Here is a 22000-nt window from a genome sequence, read left to right on the forward strand (position 1 = left end):
CCAAATGTAGGTTTTAACCCCGTACAAAAATTACTTGCATACAAATTCTAAAAACATAGAAAATAAAAAATGTGAAAGCATAACACATAAAACACATATACACAGATATTTTCCCTTAGATCCCCAAACCGGGACTACTAGCTTGATTTTTCATTATGTTCCTCAATGTTATAATACATATTTATACATGCCAAAGCATCCAATACCATGGACCAAAAAACCATCACATCCAATACCATGGACCAAAAACCATTGTGTCCAAAAACATGTGTGAACATCATGCACAAAACCATAGGTGGGTCTGCCCATCCTAACATAGGGTCCAAAACCAAAATTTTCTAGATTGTTGCCCCAAACCCCATAAAGTGGGGTTACGGGTATGCCTAAAACCCCTTGTGCACGCCCCCCCCCCCGGCTACAAAATTGGCGCAATGAAGGGGGGCTCTGCCCCCCCTTTAACCCCCCGGTTAACTAGTCGTGGAAAGAATATAACACAACCCAACAGAAAGGCGAGTTAAAGTGGACCTTGTAACAAATAAATGCAATTTATATCAAGACAACACCTCTACACCATCAATGTCAATATTGCAAAGACATACTCTGCAACAAAGGGATACGAACCGCCATAGTACATAATGGAGGCATGCTCTATGTCAAGAGGAAGCACTCATGACAGCATTGATCCATCAAGATGTTATTACCTCCAAACATGCCTTCAATCATGCCAGATGTGGGATGATGAGTGCAGTGTCTTCAGTTTCCTTCAGGAAATAATAGGGAATAACGTCCACTCAATACAGGTGTGAAGAGATGACACGTAGTAATTCTCTTTTAATCAAAATCTATTCATTTCCCCAGGAAATGAAGCGCTCCAGCAGATATTCGCTCTACGTGTTAGCCATTTCACCAATTGATTCTACGTCTCTATATTTTAATGTGTATATGGAAAAGAGTAGGAAGATGGAAAGTCGAGGGGGAAGATGGAGGGTTAGTATTTTCTACATAAGTATTACCTTCGGAGATGGGTATAGGACTTTTTTTTTGGGCAGAACAACTTTTGACTTATTATGCTAATAAAGAAGTCTATTTGGGTCAAGAAGGAGCCTTTTTCAGATTTATTTTCCTCTTATTTCATGTGTTTAGGATCAGGGTGTTGTTGCTGGAATAAATATAAATGTGTTTTATTTTGTGCATATTGATAATGATACAACTTATGACTAATCCTGGTTACTTGAATGTAATTCTTTATCATGGTTAACTCATGAGCCGTCCCTGATTCGAAACTATATTAAACATCAGTTACAAGTTTATTTGTAGGAACAAGAATGTGCATTCTTGTATGAATAATTAGATTGAAATTAAGCTTTAATACAACCTTTTTCATTTTTGAACTCATTAATTGATTCATTTGGACTTGGAATCTATATATGATGTTTAATCTCTTTTATTATGCTCCTGTAGGATAGATTAGAATAGTTAAGATTAGTATAAGTAGGTAGAATTAGTATAGATAGGACTTAATACATATAGGTTAGCTGTTTCTTTTGTTGATTTGACTGAAGTCTTCCTCCAGGGAGAAATCTTTCCACACCTATAACAGTTAATGTGATCCTTTAAAACCCGTTGGAACTAGCCACTCCAAACGAAAGCGAATCTAATCAAGGATTGTAATCAGGTTAGCTCCCCTTGTTGGCATAGCGAAAATTCACCGTGTCAACAATGCGCAGAATGTGTACGATCATCCTATTGACAACCTATATTTTGCCATCAGTTTGGGGATTGAAAGCCATGGACTTAGTAAGTTTGTATCCAACATTGACCAAAGACTTGACCAAAATGCACTCAGGAATCTATTGTCCTGATCTAAGAAAATGGACTGTGGGATCCCAAAGTGCACCCATACTCACTCAAATAAGATCTTAGTAGTGGCCTTTGTTGTGATACTCTTCTTGCAGGCCGCCATGATGACCATCTTAGAGAATCTGTCGACGACCACAAAAATGCAGTCATTGTCATGCTTAGTAGAAGGAAGGCTCGACATGTAATCCATGGAGACAAATTCCTAAGGACGGTTAGGTGTAGGTAGAGGAGTATAAAGGCCTTACTTCTTGATGGTTGGTTTGGTAATGGCGTAGGCAGTGCAAGATCTAATGTACTTCCCAAAATCCTGACGAAGTTTCGGCCAATAAAAATACTTATGCAATACTGCCACTGTTTTCTCTACTCTGAAATTTCTAGTGAGCCGACTGTAGTGCACCTCCAGGCACGCTCACTTGAAGGAGCACAGATGTGTCCCAGGTGGCATAACAATGCATCTTGAAGGTGAAAATTTGGAACTTGCTTCCCTTCCAGGAGTGTCTAGTATATGCTACCGAATTTTGGATCACTCTTGTAAAGATGCGGCCACCCCAATGTCTCGTGCCCACAAGAGTTGAGCACAGTGATCAACGCCATGACCGGTGGTTGGCTAAGGTAATCAACAACATTATTTGTGTTTTCCTTCTTATACTTAATGTTAAAATGGAATTGTTGCAAATAGGTGGACCATTTCTGTTGGTGATTGTTCTGCAATTTCCCTTGTGTCTGTATGAACTATAGAGGTCAGTGGTTTGTGCGGATGATTGTTTCCTTCCCAAGAATGTAATGCTTCCATTGACGACAAGCTTGCAAAATGGAGTACATTTGTTTTTCATAAGTGGGGTACTTTTGGACTGTATCTGAAAGTGTCTCACTGTGGGAAGCCATTGGATGCCCATGCTCAATAAGAACTGCACCAATATCATAGTCAGAGGCATCTGTCTCAATATCAAATGGTTGTTGTAGGTCTGGTAATGTGAGAATTGGTGCAGAACAAAGGTGATTCTTCAACTCGAAGAATTCTTGTTGTTGGGTTTTTGACCAATTTTTTTTTTTTTTTTCTCTACCCTTGGTGACTTGAATTAAAGGCCAAGTGATATGAGAGAACTCCAACACGAATGTATGGTAGAAATTGGCAGGACCCAAAAAGCTACGAAGCTCTATTAGAGTGGTTGGGGTTGGCCAATCCCGAATTATTTTTATCTTGGATGGGTCCACATGTACACCTTGATCATCAATGATGTACCCTAGATATTGAACCTGGGTCAGGACAAAATTGCATTTCTCCAAGTTAGCACACAAATTGTGTTGGTGCAGTGTTTGAAGGACCTGTCAAATAAGGTGGAGGTGCTCTTCCCAACTCCGACTGAAGATCAAGATGTCATCTAAATGCACCACCATGAATGCATTGGTGAAGGGTCACAAGATGTCATCCACTAGTCTCATGAAGGTTGCAAGGGCATTTGTCAATCCAAACATCATGACCAACCATTCAAAAAGGCCCTCCTTGGATTTGAAGGTAGTCTTCCACACATCAGAGGGTTCGATAGACACCTTATGATAACCTGACTTCAAGTCAATCTTGTTGAAATATTTGGCCACCTTTTGCTAGTCTAGAAGTTCATCAATCCATGGGATTGGGTACCTATTCCAGATTGTGATCTTGTTTAGTGCGCGATAGTCAATACAATTGGGCTCCCACAAGGGGATGAGATTGGCATGATGTGCCCTTTCTTCAATAGTTCCTGAATCTGCCTCTTGATCTCATCGTTCTCCATAACAGAGAATCAATAGATCATTCCATTGGGTAGCGACGTGCTCGAGGTTAGATCGATGGAGTGCCTGACCTAACAGTGCAGAGGTACCCCTGTGGGTGATGAAAAAATATCCATGTACTCCTCCATGACCTTGTCCATCTGCTGCTATTATGCAGAGGAGACCTGCCTAGAAGTTGTGGCCACAACCTTCTTCTTGCCCTGGGGGTGAATCACAAGGAAAACAAATTTCTTGGTCTAGGAAATGATCTTACTGCATTGATTTGCAGTGATCAAAGAGATGGCGATAGGTGGGGCTATCTCCGATATCTTGTACAACTTATTAGCCAAAGTAATAATCAGAGAGCGAGGTCTAGACTCATATACAACACGTCACTTCCACAAGTATGGTTGTCCTGACAATACATCACAAACTTCAAGAGGACAAATGTCACATAGTACCTCATCTGTGAAGGGCTTGATGCTATAGGGAAGGTGACATTACTGGTTGACATGAATATCTCATCCTTGGTGAAGCCACCTGATGGTGTACGACTGTGGGTGTGCTATAGTCTTTCGACACTTCAAACATTAACAATTCAAATCAAATACACATCAAAAGTTTAATTGACTATCTACAGAAGGAAGACTTTATGACATTTCTCTTTTTTGACACAAAACGATAGCTACGACACTTTTTGCACGAAAACGACAGTTCGGTTTAAGCTACTTTTTAACGAAGCACTGTAAATGATGAACAAATACATAAAAACATTTACTAATCCTAATCAATGGAGGCTAAACTGTGTAAAGCAAGGAGGCTTCAACAATGAAATATTGTTCATAAGTAGCAGAAACAACTAAACAGAGCTGAAAACAAAGACAAAAAACCAAATTTCAAGGAGAGAAATAGGATTATTCAGTCATCGCACCCGTGCTTCATAGAAACAGGGATGCATCTCACCTGCTACACTCGAGAAGTACGATGCATACTGGCTTCCAGCTACAAACAGTGCGATGGGTCAGGGAGCGCAACTGAGGCAGGTTTTGGCTGAAATTCGCAACTAATTTCAATGAGTTAGGATGAGTTATTATGGACAGTAAAGAGAAAAGTACAGGGGTATGATATTAGGAGGTTATTGAGCTACCAACAGGGCATCTAGAATGCTTGTAAGTCAGATGTTCAAATCATAAACTAAACCGAAGATTGACTGAAGCAGCATTTATCTACTTTGCAATTGCAGAGCAAGAGCAGTTCGAAGGCTATCTGGCTAACTTCAAACTCCATCTATAGTTTATAAAGCAAACAATTAACAACAAACAAACAAAATATTCACTCCCCAGTGGAGTCGCCATTTTGTTTCCGGGAAAACTAGTGCCTTTTTGATCTGCTAGTCCCACTAAGATTGGCAGATATCTTAGAAACAAACAATCAAAGCAATTTGTGATTTCCTCTATGTATGATAGATAAGGGAGAAGTAAAGGCACCAACCTGGATCTTCTGCTTGACTCCTTGCTTGATTTCTCTCCCCCTTGATAGAGCTTTCAACTCCTCTCCTACTTGTCTTGCTTACAGAATACCTGTAGAGACAAGTAACAAAACACCATCAAAGCATCTCGATCTATAATATCATAAACAATGTAGAATCATAAATACATTGAACATACAATGGAATTCACAAATAATAAGATTCACAAGTACACAATTGTATGGAGGAAAACTCAAAGAACTTTATTAAAATAGAAGGTAGAATTACAACCCAGCTATCTGATCTAGCATCATCCTCCTAGCATCAAATCCCTCTTCACCTCATGAAAAGCAAGATCACCCAACAATACAATGCTCCTTCTCAAAGACAAACTAACAACACTTCCTTACAAATTACAAAATTCCAGCCTCTAGATCTCTCAGATGAGGGATCCATTTATAGATTTCTACAAGGGTGTGAGTCATCTCTAGTTTTTTGATTAGTGTCATTCCACTTGTAGTTCTTGGTTCCACTTGGATATTTCTTGGATCTCTTACTCATCCCTGGGCGAATTCAGAAAGGCAAGTGTCATAGGAGAAGTTTCTAGAAGATTCCATGAGCATCCACTTAGCAAATTGTCTCAGACATTTGTCCATTCTCGCTAATCACACCCCACAGAAGGCCTCTTTAGTATGCATCACACCTGGCTAGTGTAGGTGTCAATATGCATTGCACCCTGAAAGTGGAGCAGTCAGTATGGTCTAGTTTTGGCCAGTTCTGAGTGGTTTTTTAGGTGGAACTTCTGGGGACTGATGTAATCAGTTGACTATGATCCTTTAGGGTATGAAACAACACTTTTAGGGGTTAAAGAGCCCTTGGTTTATTGACATATAATATTGGGGTTGTAGTGCCCAAATATGCCTATAACAGTATGGCAACTTGAGAGGCTCCCATTGCAAGCATTACCAGAAAAAGGTGAACATCACTCATGAACATGGTGCTATATCTAAATTACATTCATGAGTAATCTTAACTTGGACACCCAAGTATCTCCAACTTTACACATTCCTTTGAAAGGATTAGGCTCTCCTATTTATACAAAAACATAAGAAGCTACCTCATTAATGGAGGTCCATTATTCTCTCCCTAGATCCCTAGAAGATCTCATAGAGTCACAACTCAAATAGGTAATGATGAGACGCATATCCTCTTTGACCTTTATCCAAATCTTCTTCCATATCTTGAAGGGAATTCTAATTTTAGAATTAGAGGCTACATAAGGGTGCCTTGGAAGCTTCCAAATGACCTACACATGTCATGAAACTCCAGCCACTTTTAAGTATTAGCAAGTATATGTCATTTTTCTAAGTTTTAACCATAAATTCACTTAAAATACTAGAAATCATTAGCTTTTGGAAAACACAAAGGTAACCCCATGTAATCATGAAAATGGAGGCTAATGAAAGATTATATGGCTATGGAGTTGTGACATGTGATTGGAATGGTGGCAATAAAGGTGAAAGTGGATGATATTTTGAAGACATTTAGTAGACTCTACATACCCCAAAGCTGATGTTATTGCATGTCCTCATGCAATCTACTGCATTGCTTAATCATGATTTGCTTTTGAATGAGATGGCTTATATCAATTGTCCTTAAACTTTACATTTGACAATTTCATTTCTTTTTGCAAAGTATTCCTTGTCATACATTGAATTGCAACATGTTTGGTTAGTTATTGTGTGGCAACCAAATCTTAATTGGTATTGGTTCTTGTGTTTCAATACCTTGTTTCTTTTTGTTGCAGTAAGATTCATTGAACATATTTAAGAATGCATCTTTAAATCAACCATATAATATGCTCATCATTTAGGCATTTATTTGCAAATCACATAACTTTTGAACCATAATGCAATCATAATTGATTAGGACAAGTATGTTAGGATGAAATGAAGTGATATGGATGTGATAATAAATGGATGTCCCTTCCCCCCCAACTAAAGGTGTTTATGGTTTTTTTTTCAAATGAGAAAGGAAATATGGTGAAGTATTTTCCAAAAATTATAATTTCAGTATTCAAGGAATTCTATGATTAAAAGCTAGAAAATAACATACCTTTACTTACCTAGGAAGTGGACAAATTGTGCATATGTAGAGAAGTTGTAGTTGTTGCTGGATCATGGAATAGAATGTAGAATTTCATTTACTTCTTGGTTGCATAAATGGTGGATGAGGTGGTGAAAGTGGATTCTTTATTTCTGCTACTAAATCTGATGTATCTATTGCAAAATGCTGAAATGATATAATATTCACCTGCTACAAAACCCAATGGTACAATTCTAGTCATGCGAATAAATGTGTTGTTGTCAAGCATGAAGATAAGTTGATGGATTACCAACCATTGATGAATTTCATTAACCAATGCGAGGCAAAATTTCCTTTAATATCAACGAGTGCCAAGGTACCTAAGTACATCGTGCAAAGTGTGAATAGATAAGCTGATGTTGAGCCACTTGCAAGATCCAACGATTAAGGGACATTGATGTATTCCCATGATTGTTGGTGAGAGAACTTGTCATTGATGCATACAAGCCTGAAGGTACTAATAAGAGCTCTAGCCTTGAACCTAGATAATATGCTAATGTTGATAGGCGAATACTTGTTAGAAGGGAGGCCTTAATGAATCCTCCGTCATCTAACGCAAGCATTAAAAATAATTTTGACGGAGTATGGACGAAACATTTTGTAGTGGATCAAGGTTTATTTGATGAAGTGAAAAGGAAAATGGAATGAATCATATTTGTAGGGGAGCTAAATGGTTTTATTGTTGGGTTAAAGGTTAGTGAAAGTGAGGTAGGAAAATGACTATGAAGGAAAATGAGATGAAGATTTTGTTGACTGAATAAGTAGGAATGAAATGGTCAGACTAGTATCTGAGAGGCTTCTAAATGGTGTGATGGATATGATTCGAAATTATTTATCCAAAATCATATGCTAATTCTTGGATATTTCATCTTTGATGTTGCTCTGATCATGTTCTTTTGAAAGAAATGTGGTCTTTGAGAGACACTGTTTGTTTGTGTCCATCTGCTTATCTTCTAGGAACCTGAAAAAAATTAGTACTTTCTCTGCAATGAGATGTAAGATTATCAAAAGAGAGAGGTGATCAATCTCTCTATTTATGAAATTTACACAAAAAATTAAGAATTGGTACTAATAAAACAAATTCACGAAAGAAAATCAAATGAATGTTACCTATTCCGAAACTAGTGTCTCAGGTTACCTATCATGTCTTGTCAGAAATTTCTTCATTCTTTTACTGTTTCAAATTTTGACAAAATATTTCTCATTGTCTATATCTCAATGAGATCTTTCCAATGACGTTTGAATAATCGAAAATTGATGTCGTATGAGAAATTTATGCTTGTTTGAAATTTTTGTGAAATAGTGAAAATTGTCATGCCTAAGTGTGGCATGGGAACATGATGCCGATGTGAAGAATGAAGTAGGAAAATTAGATGGCATGCTGATCATGAATTTTGATTAGAATGTGTTGTCATAGAATAAATCATTGAATTAAGTATAGAGCTACAGACTTATTTTTCAGTTGCAGAATTGCACAGTTTTGTAGCTAAAATCTTGAACATACAGTTAAGTACGCACAGCTATGCATTTTTGTTATGAAAAAATAACCAGTTCAATCTTCAAATTAATCAATATCTCTTCCAAAAAAATTAGCAAATAGACCATTTTTTTACTAAAAAGGTAAGGTAATTCTGATCTGCGTATTTTTACTTGTAAAGCTTCTTTTGCTGAACAGTGGGAGAGAGATTTCCAATTGTTGATGTCGTAGCCTTGTTTGTTGTTCTTGTCTCGTACTATAGTGATAAATGAGAAGAAAATACTTGACAATGAAAACAAAATTCAGTCTACAGTTGAATTCCCTATTTAAATCATTTACGAAAATCATGATATTGTTCTTTAGGCAAAGAGTATAGTCAAAAGCTTGAATTAGAGAATGAAGGACTAATAAAAACAACACAATAAAATCCTGTACAATACACCAGACTTTCTAAAGTGAATACGAAAACGCTTTTTTTATTGCAGAGTAAAATATATCACTATCATTGTCCCCATGCTAGACAATGTTGCAAACAATAAAATAATTTTCCTTGGATCAATTAATGCAGCACACTTGTATCTTTGCCATAGCCCATCGACTGCATCTTGTATGCCATGATATTTTCTTGCAATCTTATATGTCAGTGATGTTATTGGAAGCATAGGTTTAGCAGGTGTGCTACATGGAATCAAATATGCAACATATTCTGTCTCTGAACCATTTGGTGTATGCATGGAACCTTTTCCACAGACCTCTGCAATCCCATCAATAATTTTCTTATCACCACGAAAAGAACACTTCCGAGAAAACACCATAGCACGCTTTGGGCTTCCAACATGATATGTAGTTCATAGACTCGTATTTATTTCCAACATTGTCGAAGGATTCATCAAGTGTGGACAACACTCCATGCCTCTTATAGATTAGGGATATTAGATTTTGACGGATCTTCCTCCTATAAATAAGGGAAATCAGATCATGGCCGCAACTGTTGTTTGTGCATTTAATTGAAAATTTGTTTTTTCATGCAATCTAGAAAATAAGGCTCCAGAGAACACCAAACATCTCTCAATTGCTTACGAATTTTGAGAAAACCGCTCAGGCTAATCATAATTCACCCCATTCTAAGAAAAACCCATGTTTTATTTTTCTGAGATTCATTTTCATTTTATCACAAAATGCGTTTTATAAATGGCATTTAGCTTCTGCGTATCTGGCCTCTACTCATATAACTGCTGGGTGAAGTTCTTTTTTTTGTTTTTTGTAGTCCAGAATTGAATTGTTGGAACAATGTTCATGATCCAGACATGATATATAATAAGTGTTGTTGTAAAGCCACCAAAACAGTGAAGAATATTGTTGTGATTTCATTTGCTAGCTAGCAGGATCAAAGATTTCAAATCCATATGCATCTAGATCACATGGATATGTGTCAAGATTTGTTCCTCATTCAAAAGGCCCAATTTTCTCATTGATAGATGGTTTGTCAATATTTTCATTGATCTCCTACCAAACTTTAGCAAAGCTCTGAACTGGTCTTGAGGTGAAATAATTGATCTGTTGAATTCTACATTTTGCACAGTTGTTTTTTTAAATGTGCTTGCAAGTTTGTTTCGAGGCCAAAGCTCAAACTACAATGTGTATTCTACCACAAAAAAATAGATCTAACTACCAAATTCACCCAACGAATCATTATTTTATAAGTCAATGTTTCTATTGTTGCAGCTCGGGCAAAAATATTAACCAACGCTCGGATATGGATGTGTATTACATATATTTTTATTTGCAGGTTTCGTATAAGACCAAAGCCCAAGATTACGATTTGAGTTCATGTTTTTACCTACCATGACTACGGTTGATCCAACCTCATCAGCCCTTCATGAGTTTTGTATGCATGCGTTGTTTCTTTATTATGGTTTTTGTTAATTGTTTTGTTTTATTTGTTTATTTTTTTTGTAATGTTTTGTTTTGTTTTTTTTTTAATATGAGCTATTTATTTTATTTTTTAATTTTGTTTTATGATTTGTATTTTAAATTAATTTTTTAATTTCAGATTTGTTTAAATAAACAAATCTAATATATATATATATATATGTTCCATTTTTTTTAAATATATACATGTTCCATTTTTTTTAAATATAAATTTAAAAAGAAACACTTCATTGATTTTTTTTTTCAAATTATCAAAATGAAAGAAAATAAATACAATCTAAAAATTCTAAATTCTAAATAAAATTGCAATTAAGAACTTTTAAAAAAGGCAAAAAAAAATATATGTTCCATTTTTTTTAAATATATACGTATATAAATTTAAAAAGAAACACTTCATTGATTTTTTTTTCAAATTATTAAAATGAAATAAAATAAATACAATCTAAAAATTCTAAATTCTAAATAAAATTGCAATTAAGAACTTTAAAAAATGCAATCAAGCTTGATTTTATTTTTCCTAATTTATCTACTTGAATTTTTTTTTATTTTTTTTTTAAGTATATGAATGTTTCCAATTGAGCCATGTGTGTAACAAGATGATAGATATACTCATATGTAGGTTTGAAATATATTCTTTGATATGTACTAGTTTATGAGAGATCAACTGTCTTGATTGAGATGATGTTAGAAGATACTGAAGAATGGAATACTGGATCCAATGACTGTCTTGAACCAATATTCAATATAATCTTGTCTTCCTTAGATTCCTTCTATCATGCCATGCAAGTCCTCAACTATGTGACCTCCATTCATAGAATCTAGTGATAGACATGCATGAAACTTTTCAATCTCAGGTTTTAGCGACTACTCTTTATCGACGGGCATCCATGATTCTTGGGCCTTATCTGAATCTTGTTCTTCTGGTTGTTGTTCTTCAATGGCAGCTCGTGAATCATTTCACAATACCTCAACATTACAAGTGGATTGAGTTGTTTTATTGTTGGGGATTCAAAATGGTTGTGCAGGTAGAGGAGCGGGAATGGATCTTTGGGGTGTTTGTGTGCGTGGTAATGGGAAAGGTTGAATTGAGATTAACGGAGGGTGAAACTAGTGTTGTGGTGGAGGTGAATGGTATGGATAACATTGATATTGGTATTGAGGATAGTGAGGGAAATCTTGAGTGTATGGTGGATTTCCTCTGTAAGGCTCTTCCCAACCCTGTTTCCAACATTGGTTTTGAGATTGGGATTGAGATGGCCAAGGTTGCAAATGCAAAGGTGTTTGCCAATTACTTTGAGATTGTTGTGCATAATCCTGAAATTGTACACAAGGATATTGCATCATAATGGGTTGATGAGGTTTCTATGGTCCCCTTGGAGCTACATAATAGAGTTTTTCTTTTACTTGATTCACTTCGTTATCCTTTTAGTAAACTTCCTTTAACCCTAGTAATGATGGGCAATCTTTAGTAGTATGTGATCTTGCACAAATTTTACAAATTTTAATGTTATCAAGTGGACATTCATGAAAAGAATGTTTCTTTGTACATTTATGGTAAAATAAAGCAACATTTTCAACTCTTTTCTTGTTTTTCATTCTTATCATCTCAATTTGTTAATTTAAATTAACAAAAATGTTTCACAAATTGTTAAGTTAAGTTTGACTTACCAATCCCATTTTCAACTTAATTTCCCTTGTCGTAACTAGGTCTTGAGGAGATCTTCCATAATTTTCTTTTCCTCTTGATATTTTCTTGCATAGTTCACAAATATCTTGAAATGATAATTGATAAACATCTCCTTTTTCCACCAAGTTAAGAAGATCAATCCATTCATCCTTTATAGCATTTAGTATGAGAGTTTCTAATATGTTTGATCTTAAAATTTTCATTTTAGATCTTTTGATATTATAAGTAAATCTCTCCACTAGGTCTTCTAGATTTTCATCCTCTTTTTGATTCATCTTAAAGACTTCATTTCTAAGGTCATGATGTTTGTAATGATCTTTATATTTTTCCAAAAATACTCTTTTCATATCATCCCATGTCATTATAGAATTTGTTCCTAAAGTCATGAACCATCTGAAAGAGCTTTATCCTTCAATGTGGTTGGAAACAAATTTTATTTTTGAACGTGTAATGAGTAGCCAAAAGATCTACAAATGATTTCAAATTCAAAAAGAAAATTTTTCGGGTCTTCTGGTCTCATACCTTTGAAGTTATGAAGTACAGATGGAGGGATGTTCTTCATTTGAACACTGACATCAATTTCTTGAATGGGAAATCCAAAAGGATCTTCCTCATTGCCATCATTTCTATCCATTTCTTCATCCTCTTTTTGTCATCTCTTCTACCTACAAAAATAAGAATTCATGATGTGGATGTGTGGCTCTTACTGCACGATGTGATATAGTGGGGGTGGTAGGTGATTGAATTATATATATATATATATATATATATATATATATATATATATATAAAATAAAAATAATAAAAAAATATGAACGCTAGACTGAAAGATAGTTCCTATGCACACTTCCCCAACAACAGCACCAAAATGTTGAGGCAAATTAATTACCTATCATTTAATTGTCAACCCATGGGTTTCGTAAAACTTGTGAAGCATGCGTGCACTGTATATGCTAGAAATTAACTTCCAATTTAGATTAATCTAAGTACGAAACCAAATAACGACAAACCAAATTCACCTATTCTAATTCAATAATCAATTCAAAAGAAATTATAATACAGTGCACGGAATTGAAATCTTAATCTACCACACTTGTAGGAATTGAAAATCACACCACTCTTTCAGAAATAAAATTGCATGAAATGAGATCTACTCTAAGGGATCATGTGTGCATTATCAAATCAAGATCCTATGAAATGAATAATCAAAACCACATGAAATGAAATGAAATAAAAAACAATCATTCTTAACCTCTCACACAGGAAAAGATATGAAAGAAAATAAAAACAATCACTCTTAACCTCTCACACAGGAAAAGATATGAAAGCAATAAATCTTAATCTATGAAAGCAATAAATCTTAATCTATGAAAAACAATAAATCTCACACATTATAGGTGGCCAATCCAAAAGCACAAGGGATGGAAATTTGAGAGGCTCCCAATGCAAGCATTACCAAAAAGACGTGAACACCACTCATGAGCATGGTTCTAAATCTAAATTCCATTCATGAGTAATCTTAACTTGGACACCCGAGTATCTCCAACTTTACACATGCCTTTGAAAGGAGGAGGATCTCCTATTTATACAAAAACATAATAAGCTACCTCATTAATGGAGGTCCATTATTCTCTCCCTAGATCCCTAGAAAATCTCATAGAGTTACAACTCAAATAGGTAATGATGAGACACATATCCTCTTTGACCTTTATCCAAATCTTCTTCCATATATTGAAGGGAATTCGAATTTGAGCACAGGAGGCCAAATAAGGGTGCCTTGGAAGCTTCCAAATGACCTACACATGTCATGAAACTCAAGCCACTTTTAACTATTAGCAAGTAAATGTCATTTTTCTAAGTTTTAACCATGAATTCACTTAAAATACTAGAAATCATTAGCTTTTGGAAAACACAAAGGTAACCCCATGTAATCATGAAAATGGAGGCTAATGAAAGATTATATGGCTATGGAGTTGTAACATGTGAGTGAAATGGTGGCAATAAAGGTGAAAGTGGATGATATTTTGAAGACATTGTGGAGACTCTACGGGTCCCTTGGATAAAAGGAAGATGCACACTTGAATCAGATAGAATCAGAGTAACCTTTTCTGATTCTATGTTAAGAACTTGTATTTGTTCCTTGTGTCTCTCAATTTCTTTCCTAAGCCTTCTAATTTCTACTAAAGATGCATCTAATTCCTTTTATTTTTATCAACTTCATATCTGTACCTTTGAACAGATTCCTTTAGTTTTTTCCGAGGAAAAAATCAAAACTTTTTATTAAGGACCATAAAAAGTTTTACAAGCAATAATGGTCTAAAGCCAACACTAATGGCTCAAAAAATTACTGTTCTGCTCAACGATTAGGAGCTTTTCTGCTGTTCAGTGAAAATGGTACCTGTACAGACTTCCTCCCAACGGAGGCAAACATATGATCCCTGGAGAAAGTATAAAAACATAAAACTGGGGCCTCCTTCAAACGAAAGGAAAACAACCCCATCCAGACAAAAAATAGGATATGTTTTATAGCCCGGAAGGAAAACCAAAGGAAAATATATGTCTGAAACTGTATGCTGTAGTAAATAAACTGAAAGCAAAAATATACTATGTGCAGTAAAAACTAGAGAAAATATATATGTACAGAGCTATATATATCCGCTAACAAAACTGCTGTCAAAAAAGATGATGAAATACTGTGGTCAAAGAGACTGTGCATAAGGAGGCATATTTGATATGACTGACTGCCCCTGTCTGATCTCCTCTATGGTCCAGCTGCCCATATCCTGTTGTAAACCAGCCTTAGATAGCTGGTCTGCTTCCTCATTCTTGTCCCTGTAAATGTGGCAGATAGAGAAAATATTAAAAGATGCCTTTAATAAAGAAATTTCTTCAACAAGAGTCCTCAAAATCTGATTTTGACAAGATGCCTTTCCATTGACCCAATTTATGACATTTAGAGAATCCCCAAAAATCTGGATAGTGTTTATGTTTCTGTGAAGAAGCCAGCATAGGAGGTAGCGCAGAGCAGATAATTCAGCAAAGTTATTAGTGCCTGTACCCAGCCCAACAGAAGCTTTTAATGAGTGTTCCGGATTGATATGAATACACAGGCCAGCTCCAGCCCTATTGTTTTGAGAGGCCCCATCAAAGAAGCCACATGGTATGCCTTCCTGAATGTTGATTTGATTTTGTTTTGGTTTAGGATTTTTAGTCTCAGGGGGCGGTAATGCAGTGTATATGGCAGCAATGTTAATGGCAATGACGGTAGAAGGGGTGTCCTTATCTTGAAAAATACTTTTATTTCTGGCAAGCCATATTCCCCAGCAAAAAATCAGAGGCAAATTTCTCAGGTTTCCCTCCGGAAAGTCTTGCCACCATTTCCTCCAAGCTGTCTCCAATGAATCATGCCCCCACTGAGCTTTTATCTTGAGCAACACAGTGACCTCCTCCCAAATCTGTCTTGAGACAGCACAAGTTATGAAAAGATGATTTATGGATTCTTCTTCTGACTTGCACAGGGGGCATCTACCAGGCCCAACTAAGAACCTTGCCTGTAAAATTTCCCATGTTGGGACCTTCCTTTTTAAGATACACCAAAGAAAAAGCCTGGCCTTTGCTGGGCTTTTGAGTTTCCAAATATTTTTGGCCCACCAATCCGGAACTCCCCAGCCTTTCTTTCCCATTAAGAAGAGATAACCATCTTTTGGTGAGTATTCCCCTGATTTACTCTGAGCCCACATCAAGCAGTCAGGTTCATCTTTTATCCTGACATTTGAGCGTTGTAATTCTTTGATGTATCCCTCCCACTCAGCCTTCCATCTGGCATTTATCCCCAGATCTACATCATCCTTCCAAGCCTGTCCCCAAATAGTAGACTGTCCAACCTTCTCCACCTGATTTAGTACTGTAATACCTTTACTATCCAAGTGTCTGAGTAGCCCTGGTGATAAGGCAAAATCCTCATTGCATCCTACCCAAGGATCTCTGCCAATCCTGACCAGTCTTCCATCTCCAACTTTCCAAGCTAATCCTTGTTCAATCACAGAGAAGGCTTCCACCGTGGCCTTCCATATGGCTGATATATTTTTTGTCTTCTTGTTTTGACTCCGAATCCAGTCTTCCATAGGGATGGGGTCAATGTACTTCCTTTTCACCACTCTTGTCCATAGATTTTCCATAGTTATTAGCCTCCAGCCAGATTTTGCAGCTAAAGAGAGACTGAAATCGGGGAGTCTTTTAATGCCCCATCCTCCCCATTCTTTTGGTCTGGCCACTTTGTCCCAGGCTACCCAAGGTAACACTGAGGACTCCTTTGAACCTGCCCATAAAAATCTACAGCAAATTCTCCTGATTTTCTCCAGCACACCTTTGGGGATCCAAGTCAGGGCGGCCCAGTAAACCGGAATGGCTAGAAGAACTGATTTAATAAGAGTCAGCCTCCCAGCTCTGGATAACCATCTGAAGCTCCAATGTGATATTCTGGCTTCAATCTTAGCAATGAGCCAGTTCCAGTCCTCTTTTTTGTAGCCTGCTGGCTTTAACCAGAAACCCAAGTATTTGAAAGGAATATCCAGGGGCTGTATGGGGAAAGGGAATAAATTTGCCAGACTATTCCTTTCTCTTCTTTCAAAATCTGCCACACATGCTTGGGACTTTCTTGAGTTTATCTGCATTCCAGTGGCTTTTAGAAAAAGATCAAAAATGCATTTTAACTCCTTTAGTTCATTGGAGGAGCCATTAGTGAAAATCAAAATGTCATCAACAAAAAGAAGGTGAGTGATGAAGAGATTGATTGCTACCTCGATACCCTTTACCTTCTCCGCTCTTCTGGCTTTATGAATCAGTCTACTTAGCCCTTCTGCCACAAGAAGAAACAGAAGAGGGGATAGAGGGCAACCTTGCCTGAGTCCTCTCTGACTGTTGAAAAAAGAGGAAGCTGCACCGTTTACCAGAACTGCAAAGCTGACATTTGTGATGCACCCCATGATCCAGCTAATAAAGGAATAGCTGAAACCTAGTTGTGTCAACAACATCCGCAAATAGAGCCAGCTGATCCGATCATATGCTTTTGATAAGTCAATTTTGAGCACAGCCCCCTTCTTTTTCTTCAATCTGATACTATGTATAACCTCCTGGGCTACACCAATGGCTTCATGTATTTGTCTTCCATCCAGGAAGCCAAATTGTTCCATCGATATATTTTGAGACAGGATTGGAGCTAATCTGAGGGCAATAACCTTTGCTATAATCTTGTAGATGCAGTTACACAAAGATATTGGTCTGAAGTCTTCAAAACTTTCCGGATCATCCTTCTTCGGAATAAGAGCAATAAAAGTTGAGTTGAAAGGTCTATAGACTTCACCTTTCTGTCTCGACTCTTCAACTACTTCAGTAATTTCGGATCCTAATTGGTCATAAAAATGGAGAAACAGTTCTATAGTCCAGCCATCTGGGCCTGGGCTCTTATCCTTGCCCATGAGCTTCATAGCTGCTTCAACCTCCTCCTTTGAGACCGGGATTGACAGATCTTCTGCTTCATCAACCTCAATGAACCTAGGAAAGCTTTGCACCGTTTGGAAAACTTCTGCAATAGTAGCCTCCCCAGAATCAGAGAAAATATTCTGAAAATGTCTTTTTCCTAACCCAGAAAGCTCTGGGAAGGAATTAACAACCCTCCCTTCTTCGTCTTTAAGTCGCCAGATAGTATTTGCAGCTTTCCTACCTTTTGCAAAGTTATGAAAAAACCTAGTATTCTCATCCCCAGATTTTAACCATATTGCCCTACTTTTTATCCTCCATTCTTCTTCCTTATCCAAAAGGATTTTATTTTGCTGCTTCTCCAAATGGAGGATTCTGTCTTTGGAGGACTGTGAATGATAACCATCTACCTCCATACTTTCCAACTGCTCCAGTTCCTCCCTAATTTTAACCATCTCCTCATTTTGTTTCAGTTTTCTTTCCTTTGCCCAGGAGATTGTGGCTTTCTTCAGTCTTTTGAGGTTCTCCATGAACAAAAAACCTTTATCCTCATCTGTATTATGAGCAGGGTGAATCCAAGTAGCATTAAACAGATTGCAGAAAGAGGGATCTTGGAGCCAAGCAGGATTGAACTTAAAAGGGGCAGGAGGTTTGGGAGGAGGGAGGGAAAGGTCTAGAAAAACAGGGAAATGGTCCGAGTTCCCTCTTTCCTCAACCCACTGCTGAGCATGGGAATTTTGGTAATCAAAGACTCAGCTACCAAGAAACGGTCAAGTCTTTTTGCAATTCGATCTTCACCAATTCTTCGGTTTCTCCAAGAAGGCTTTAGTTTGATCGGAGAAGGATCTGTGAAGTTATTATCCGAGATGAGGTTAAGGAAGAAATCTGAAAGAGGGTCTTCTCTAGCAGATGGTCCCCAAGCTTCAGCTCTGCCTATGGAAAAATTTAAATCACCACCCATAACCAACGATGGGGTCTTCATCACAGATTTCGACATCAGATCTTCCCAAAAAGATTCCCTGCCCTGACAGGGCCCATAGACATTTACTAAAGAGATAGGAAAAGAGAAATCAGGGGAGATAACCTCCATGCCCATAACATTTTTCATCCCCCATTGGTTTATGACTTTTACCCGGCCTTCTTTGATTCCAATAGCAATGCCCCCCGAGTGACCAGTAGAGTCTACAGCAGAAAAGATCCACCCAGGCAGAAGAATTTTTAGCATGGCTTCAATCTCAAGGGCCCTCCCCAAAGTTTCTTGCAGGAAGATAACATCTAGATTAGAGTTATTTATCCACTCTTTCAAGGCCAGTTTTTTAGGTTTGCTGGCCAAACCTCTGCAATTCCAGGATGTCAAGATCATTTTATAACACTCTCAGGGGGATGGGCTGCTCTAAGAACCCCCGGAATAGAGTATTGTTTACCATCTGCAACATCAAGCTTAGCTTTAAGTTTTGCTTTGGACATATCCGATTTCCTACCTCTCTTATTTTTAGGGCAACTTTGTGAAGAGGTCTGTCCCAATCCACCTAAAGTCCCTGGGTCACTATGTTTCCCTCCCATAGATCTCAGGTTATAAGGGCAGGATGTTCGAGAAGCAGAGAGTGGGAGGGGAGGCCAATGTTCTTCACAGTTTATATCCAAAGCCGGTAGAGCTTCTGCAATAGTGTCTACATTTGGGGATATTGTAATGTGTTCAATAATTTTATCAACATTATATTCTTGAACATGACAATTAGAGAACGAAACATGCGAAGGAACAGGAACATGCTCGGGAGAAATATGAGAAGAAAAAGGGGTCCCTGACATACCCTTTTCTTCATCTTCGTGTTGGTCATGTTGTGTCGGATCTGCCTTGACGATCTCCTCCGCGACCTCCACTTCTTTGTCAAGTTCCTCCACAGCAACCGCCGGACAATTGACGATTTCCGGGACTTCCTCATGATTCGGAACAGCTTCACCCGCAGGGTCCTTAACAGTCTCCTCTGCCTCCATATCCTCTGCTCCTTGCATCTCCGGAATTTCATTTTCCATGGGCATCTGAACAGGGGTTTGAACATTTCCTCTGTTCGCTGAAGACCGCCGGAAATGTCGCCTTCTTCTCAGCTGTGGGCAGTCTTTTGCCAAGTGCCCATACTCATGACAGAGATGGCATCTGAACGGCAGATATTCATAGTCTAAAATCTGCTCAAAAACGTATTCCTTATACTGGAGATTTATTTTTTGTGCCAAGCCTCTGCTCGGGTTAAGGAGAGCCAGAATACGCGCCATCGTTCTATCCTTTGTTTTCAAAAAAGTCATATCTGCCTCCAAATACACCCCCAGCCTATTACCAATGGATTTAAACACTTCTTCAGTCCACAGGAAGGAAGGTAAGCCCGGGACTCGAACCCACACAGGGAACTCATCCGTTCTCTCCTTGAATGCATCAAACATGGGAGTCCATTTCTTTAACAGAATAGGAATGTTCCCAATATGCCAATTGCGCTGAAAAACCCATTCTGCCGAGTCTTTATCTACAAAACTGAGCTTAAACCAGCCCTTCCCTAGAACTTGGGCTTCAAACTGTATCGGTCTATCCGTCACGAAACAAGACTCACCCCATACTTGCAGAAATTCAGAAGAGTATTTCTTACCTCGAGCTCTGCCGACCAAGGTGCAGTCCGCGACAGCTAGGGTTTCTTCGATAGACACCTCCATCCCAAGGACCAAATTGCCTTCAATCTCCTGAGATCCAATGGGTCTTTGCGGTTTCCTCTTCGCCCCTTTGAATCTTAAATCTTCCACCGGAGAACCATAACCCCCTCGACCATCATTTCTTTCTGTATTTGCCTGCGAGATGCCCCCAATAGTTTCTATCTCCGGCTGCGTCGAGTTCTGTCTCGCCAGTCCCGCTTCAAAGTTCCCCAAAGATGGAAAGCCCTTTGCCAGTCCATCAGAGCCTGCCTGCTCCCCAACTGGAAGTTCTCCGGAGCCGATTGCAGTAGGCCCTTTTAAAGAGAGGGATTCCCTTGGCAGAGAAACCCTAGTAATCGATGGAAGACCCCCAGAGGCCCTTATCAGACTATTACCTGCAGAAAGCCCTAAATTGGATAGATCTTCAAACCCCTTGGAAGGCGGAAAACGCGGTGGTGCTTCTTTACCCTTTGGGTCTATGGGCAACCCTTCCTCTTCTGCTCCTCTGGGAACAACATCGTTACCAACCTGCTTGGAAACGGCCGCTATGCCTGTATTATGGGCCGCATTGCCCGCATCCTTGTCTACTAAACGGAACAAAGGAGTATCAAACTGATTTAACTCCTCCAGCCTAGACAGTTCGAACGCCCCAAAATAATGCTCCACATTCTGAGCGTTGGTATCCTTCCCCCACATGGACAGGATGTCCTCTAATGCTGGGTCCAGATCTACTAATTCTGCGGGGTTAACCATAGTTACTACCCGTTCCCAGTAAAAGCAACAGTCGGTGGTCAAAGGTGGGAGCCTTCACGGTTCTTGTTGATGGTAACGTAAAAAATGCGGGTAAACAGACTGTAGGAAAACAGTGTTAAGGTAAATCATGAAAAGACAAAGAACCCTGGCCCGACACCAGTTTTACCTCCATCTGCCAGTCATCTATGAACCCGCGCCGGCAGCTGTTCTGTGACCCACTGACCTGCTCTACCTACCCATGGCCCTTGCGAGGTTCCGACCAGTTTCCTAATGATGAAACCCTAACCAGCACCAGCTCCATCGCTCCGAACTCAGAGCTCCTCACCCCTTCAAAACCCTCCTGCTTGATAACAATTTGTCTCTTAAGTTACAGATGTCTTTGATCAAACCTATAGCTCAATAGTTCCTACACTTGGAGTTTTAAATGAGAAACTTCTTCCTTGAGTCTGTGATTTTCATTTTATGTTTTTTCTATTATTTGTTACTTTCTTCAAATTATCTTCCAAGTGATTCTTCAAATTTTCTGGCTTCTTCCCGCTGCATTTTAAGGTTGATGATGATCTCCTTTGATATTCTTTCTTCTTATTGAGGCTTATGGCACGTTCTTTTTCCATCTTCAGTTCAGATTCCAGAAGTTTGACGTTTTCTTTTTTAATCTTAATCTCCTTTATAAATTTGACAAATTCATTTCAAAATTGTATCTTGTTCATCTCTTCATCTTCTTCTTCAGGAACTTCCTTCATGTTGTTCCTAACCATGAATAAATCTCTTC

At 38.1% G+C, this 22000-nt stretch overlaps 1 protein-coding gene across 1 annotated transcript; it reads right to left on the bottom strand.

Annotated features, from left to right (window-relative positions):
* Positions 1-15020: 15020 nt before the first annotated feature.
* LOC149213043 (uncharacterized) lies at positions 15021-18329 on the bottom strand. The gene is made up of 3 exons (XM_089388901.1): positions 17136-18329; positions 15430-16988; positions 15021-15153 (listed from the first exon to the last, which is right to left on the bottom strand). Exons 1-3 carry the CDS (start codon positions 18327-18329, stop codon positions 15021-15023), a joined length of 2886 nt encoding a protein of 961 aa, XP_089245027.1.
* Between the last annotated feature and the right edge of the window lie 3671 nt (positions 18330-22000).

Source organism: Pinus tabuliformis, chromosome 1_1 (genome assembly GCF_031772625.1).
Source record: "Pinus tabuliformis cultivar Carrire ecotype Pingquan chromosome 1_1, CPIR1, whole genome shotgun sequence".
NCBI lineage: Eukaryota > Viridiplantae > Streptophyta > Pinopsida > Pinales > Pinaceae > Pinus > Pinus tabuliformis.

Coding starts and splice junctions, on each gene's coding strand:
- LOC149213043 (XM_089388901.1), bottom strand. CDS start 18,329: ATGGAGAACCTCAAAAGACTGAAGAAAGCCACAATCTCCTGGGCAAAG. Junction 16,989..17,135: donor AAGCCAGAAGAGCGGAGAAG/GTAAAGGGTATC, acceptor ACTGGAATGCAG/ATAAACTCAAGAAAGTCCCA. Junction 15,154..15,429: donor AATAGGGCTGGAGCTGGCCT/GTGTATTCATAT, acceptor CCACATTTACAG/GGACAAGAATGAGGAAGCAG.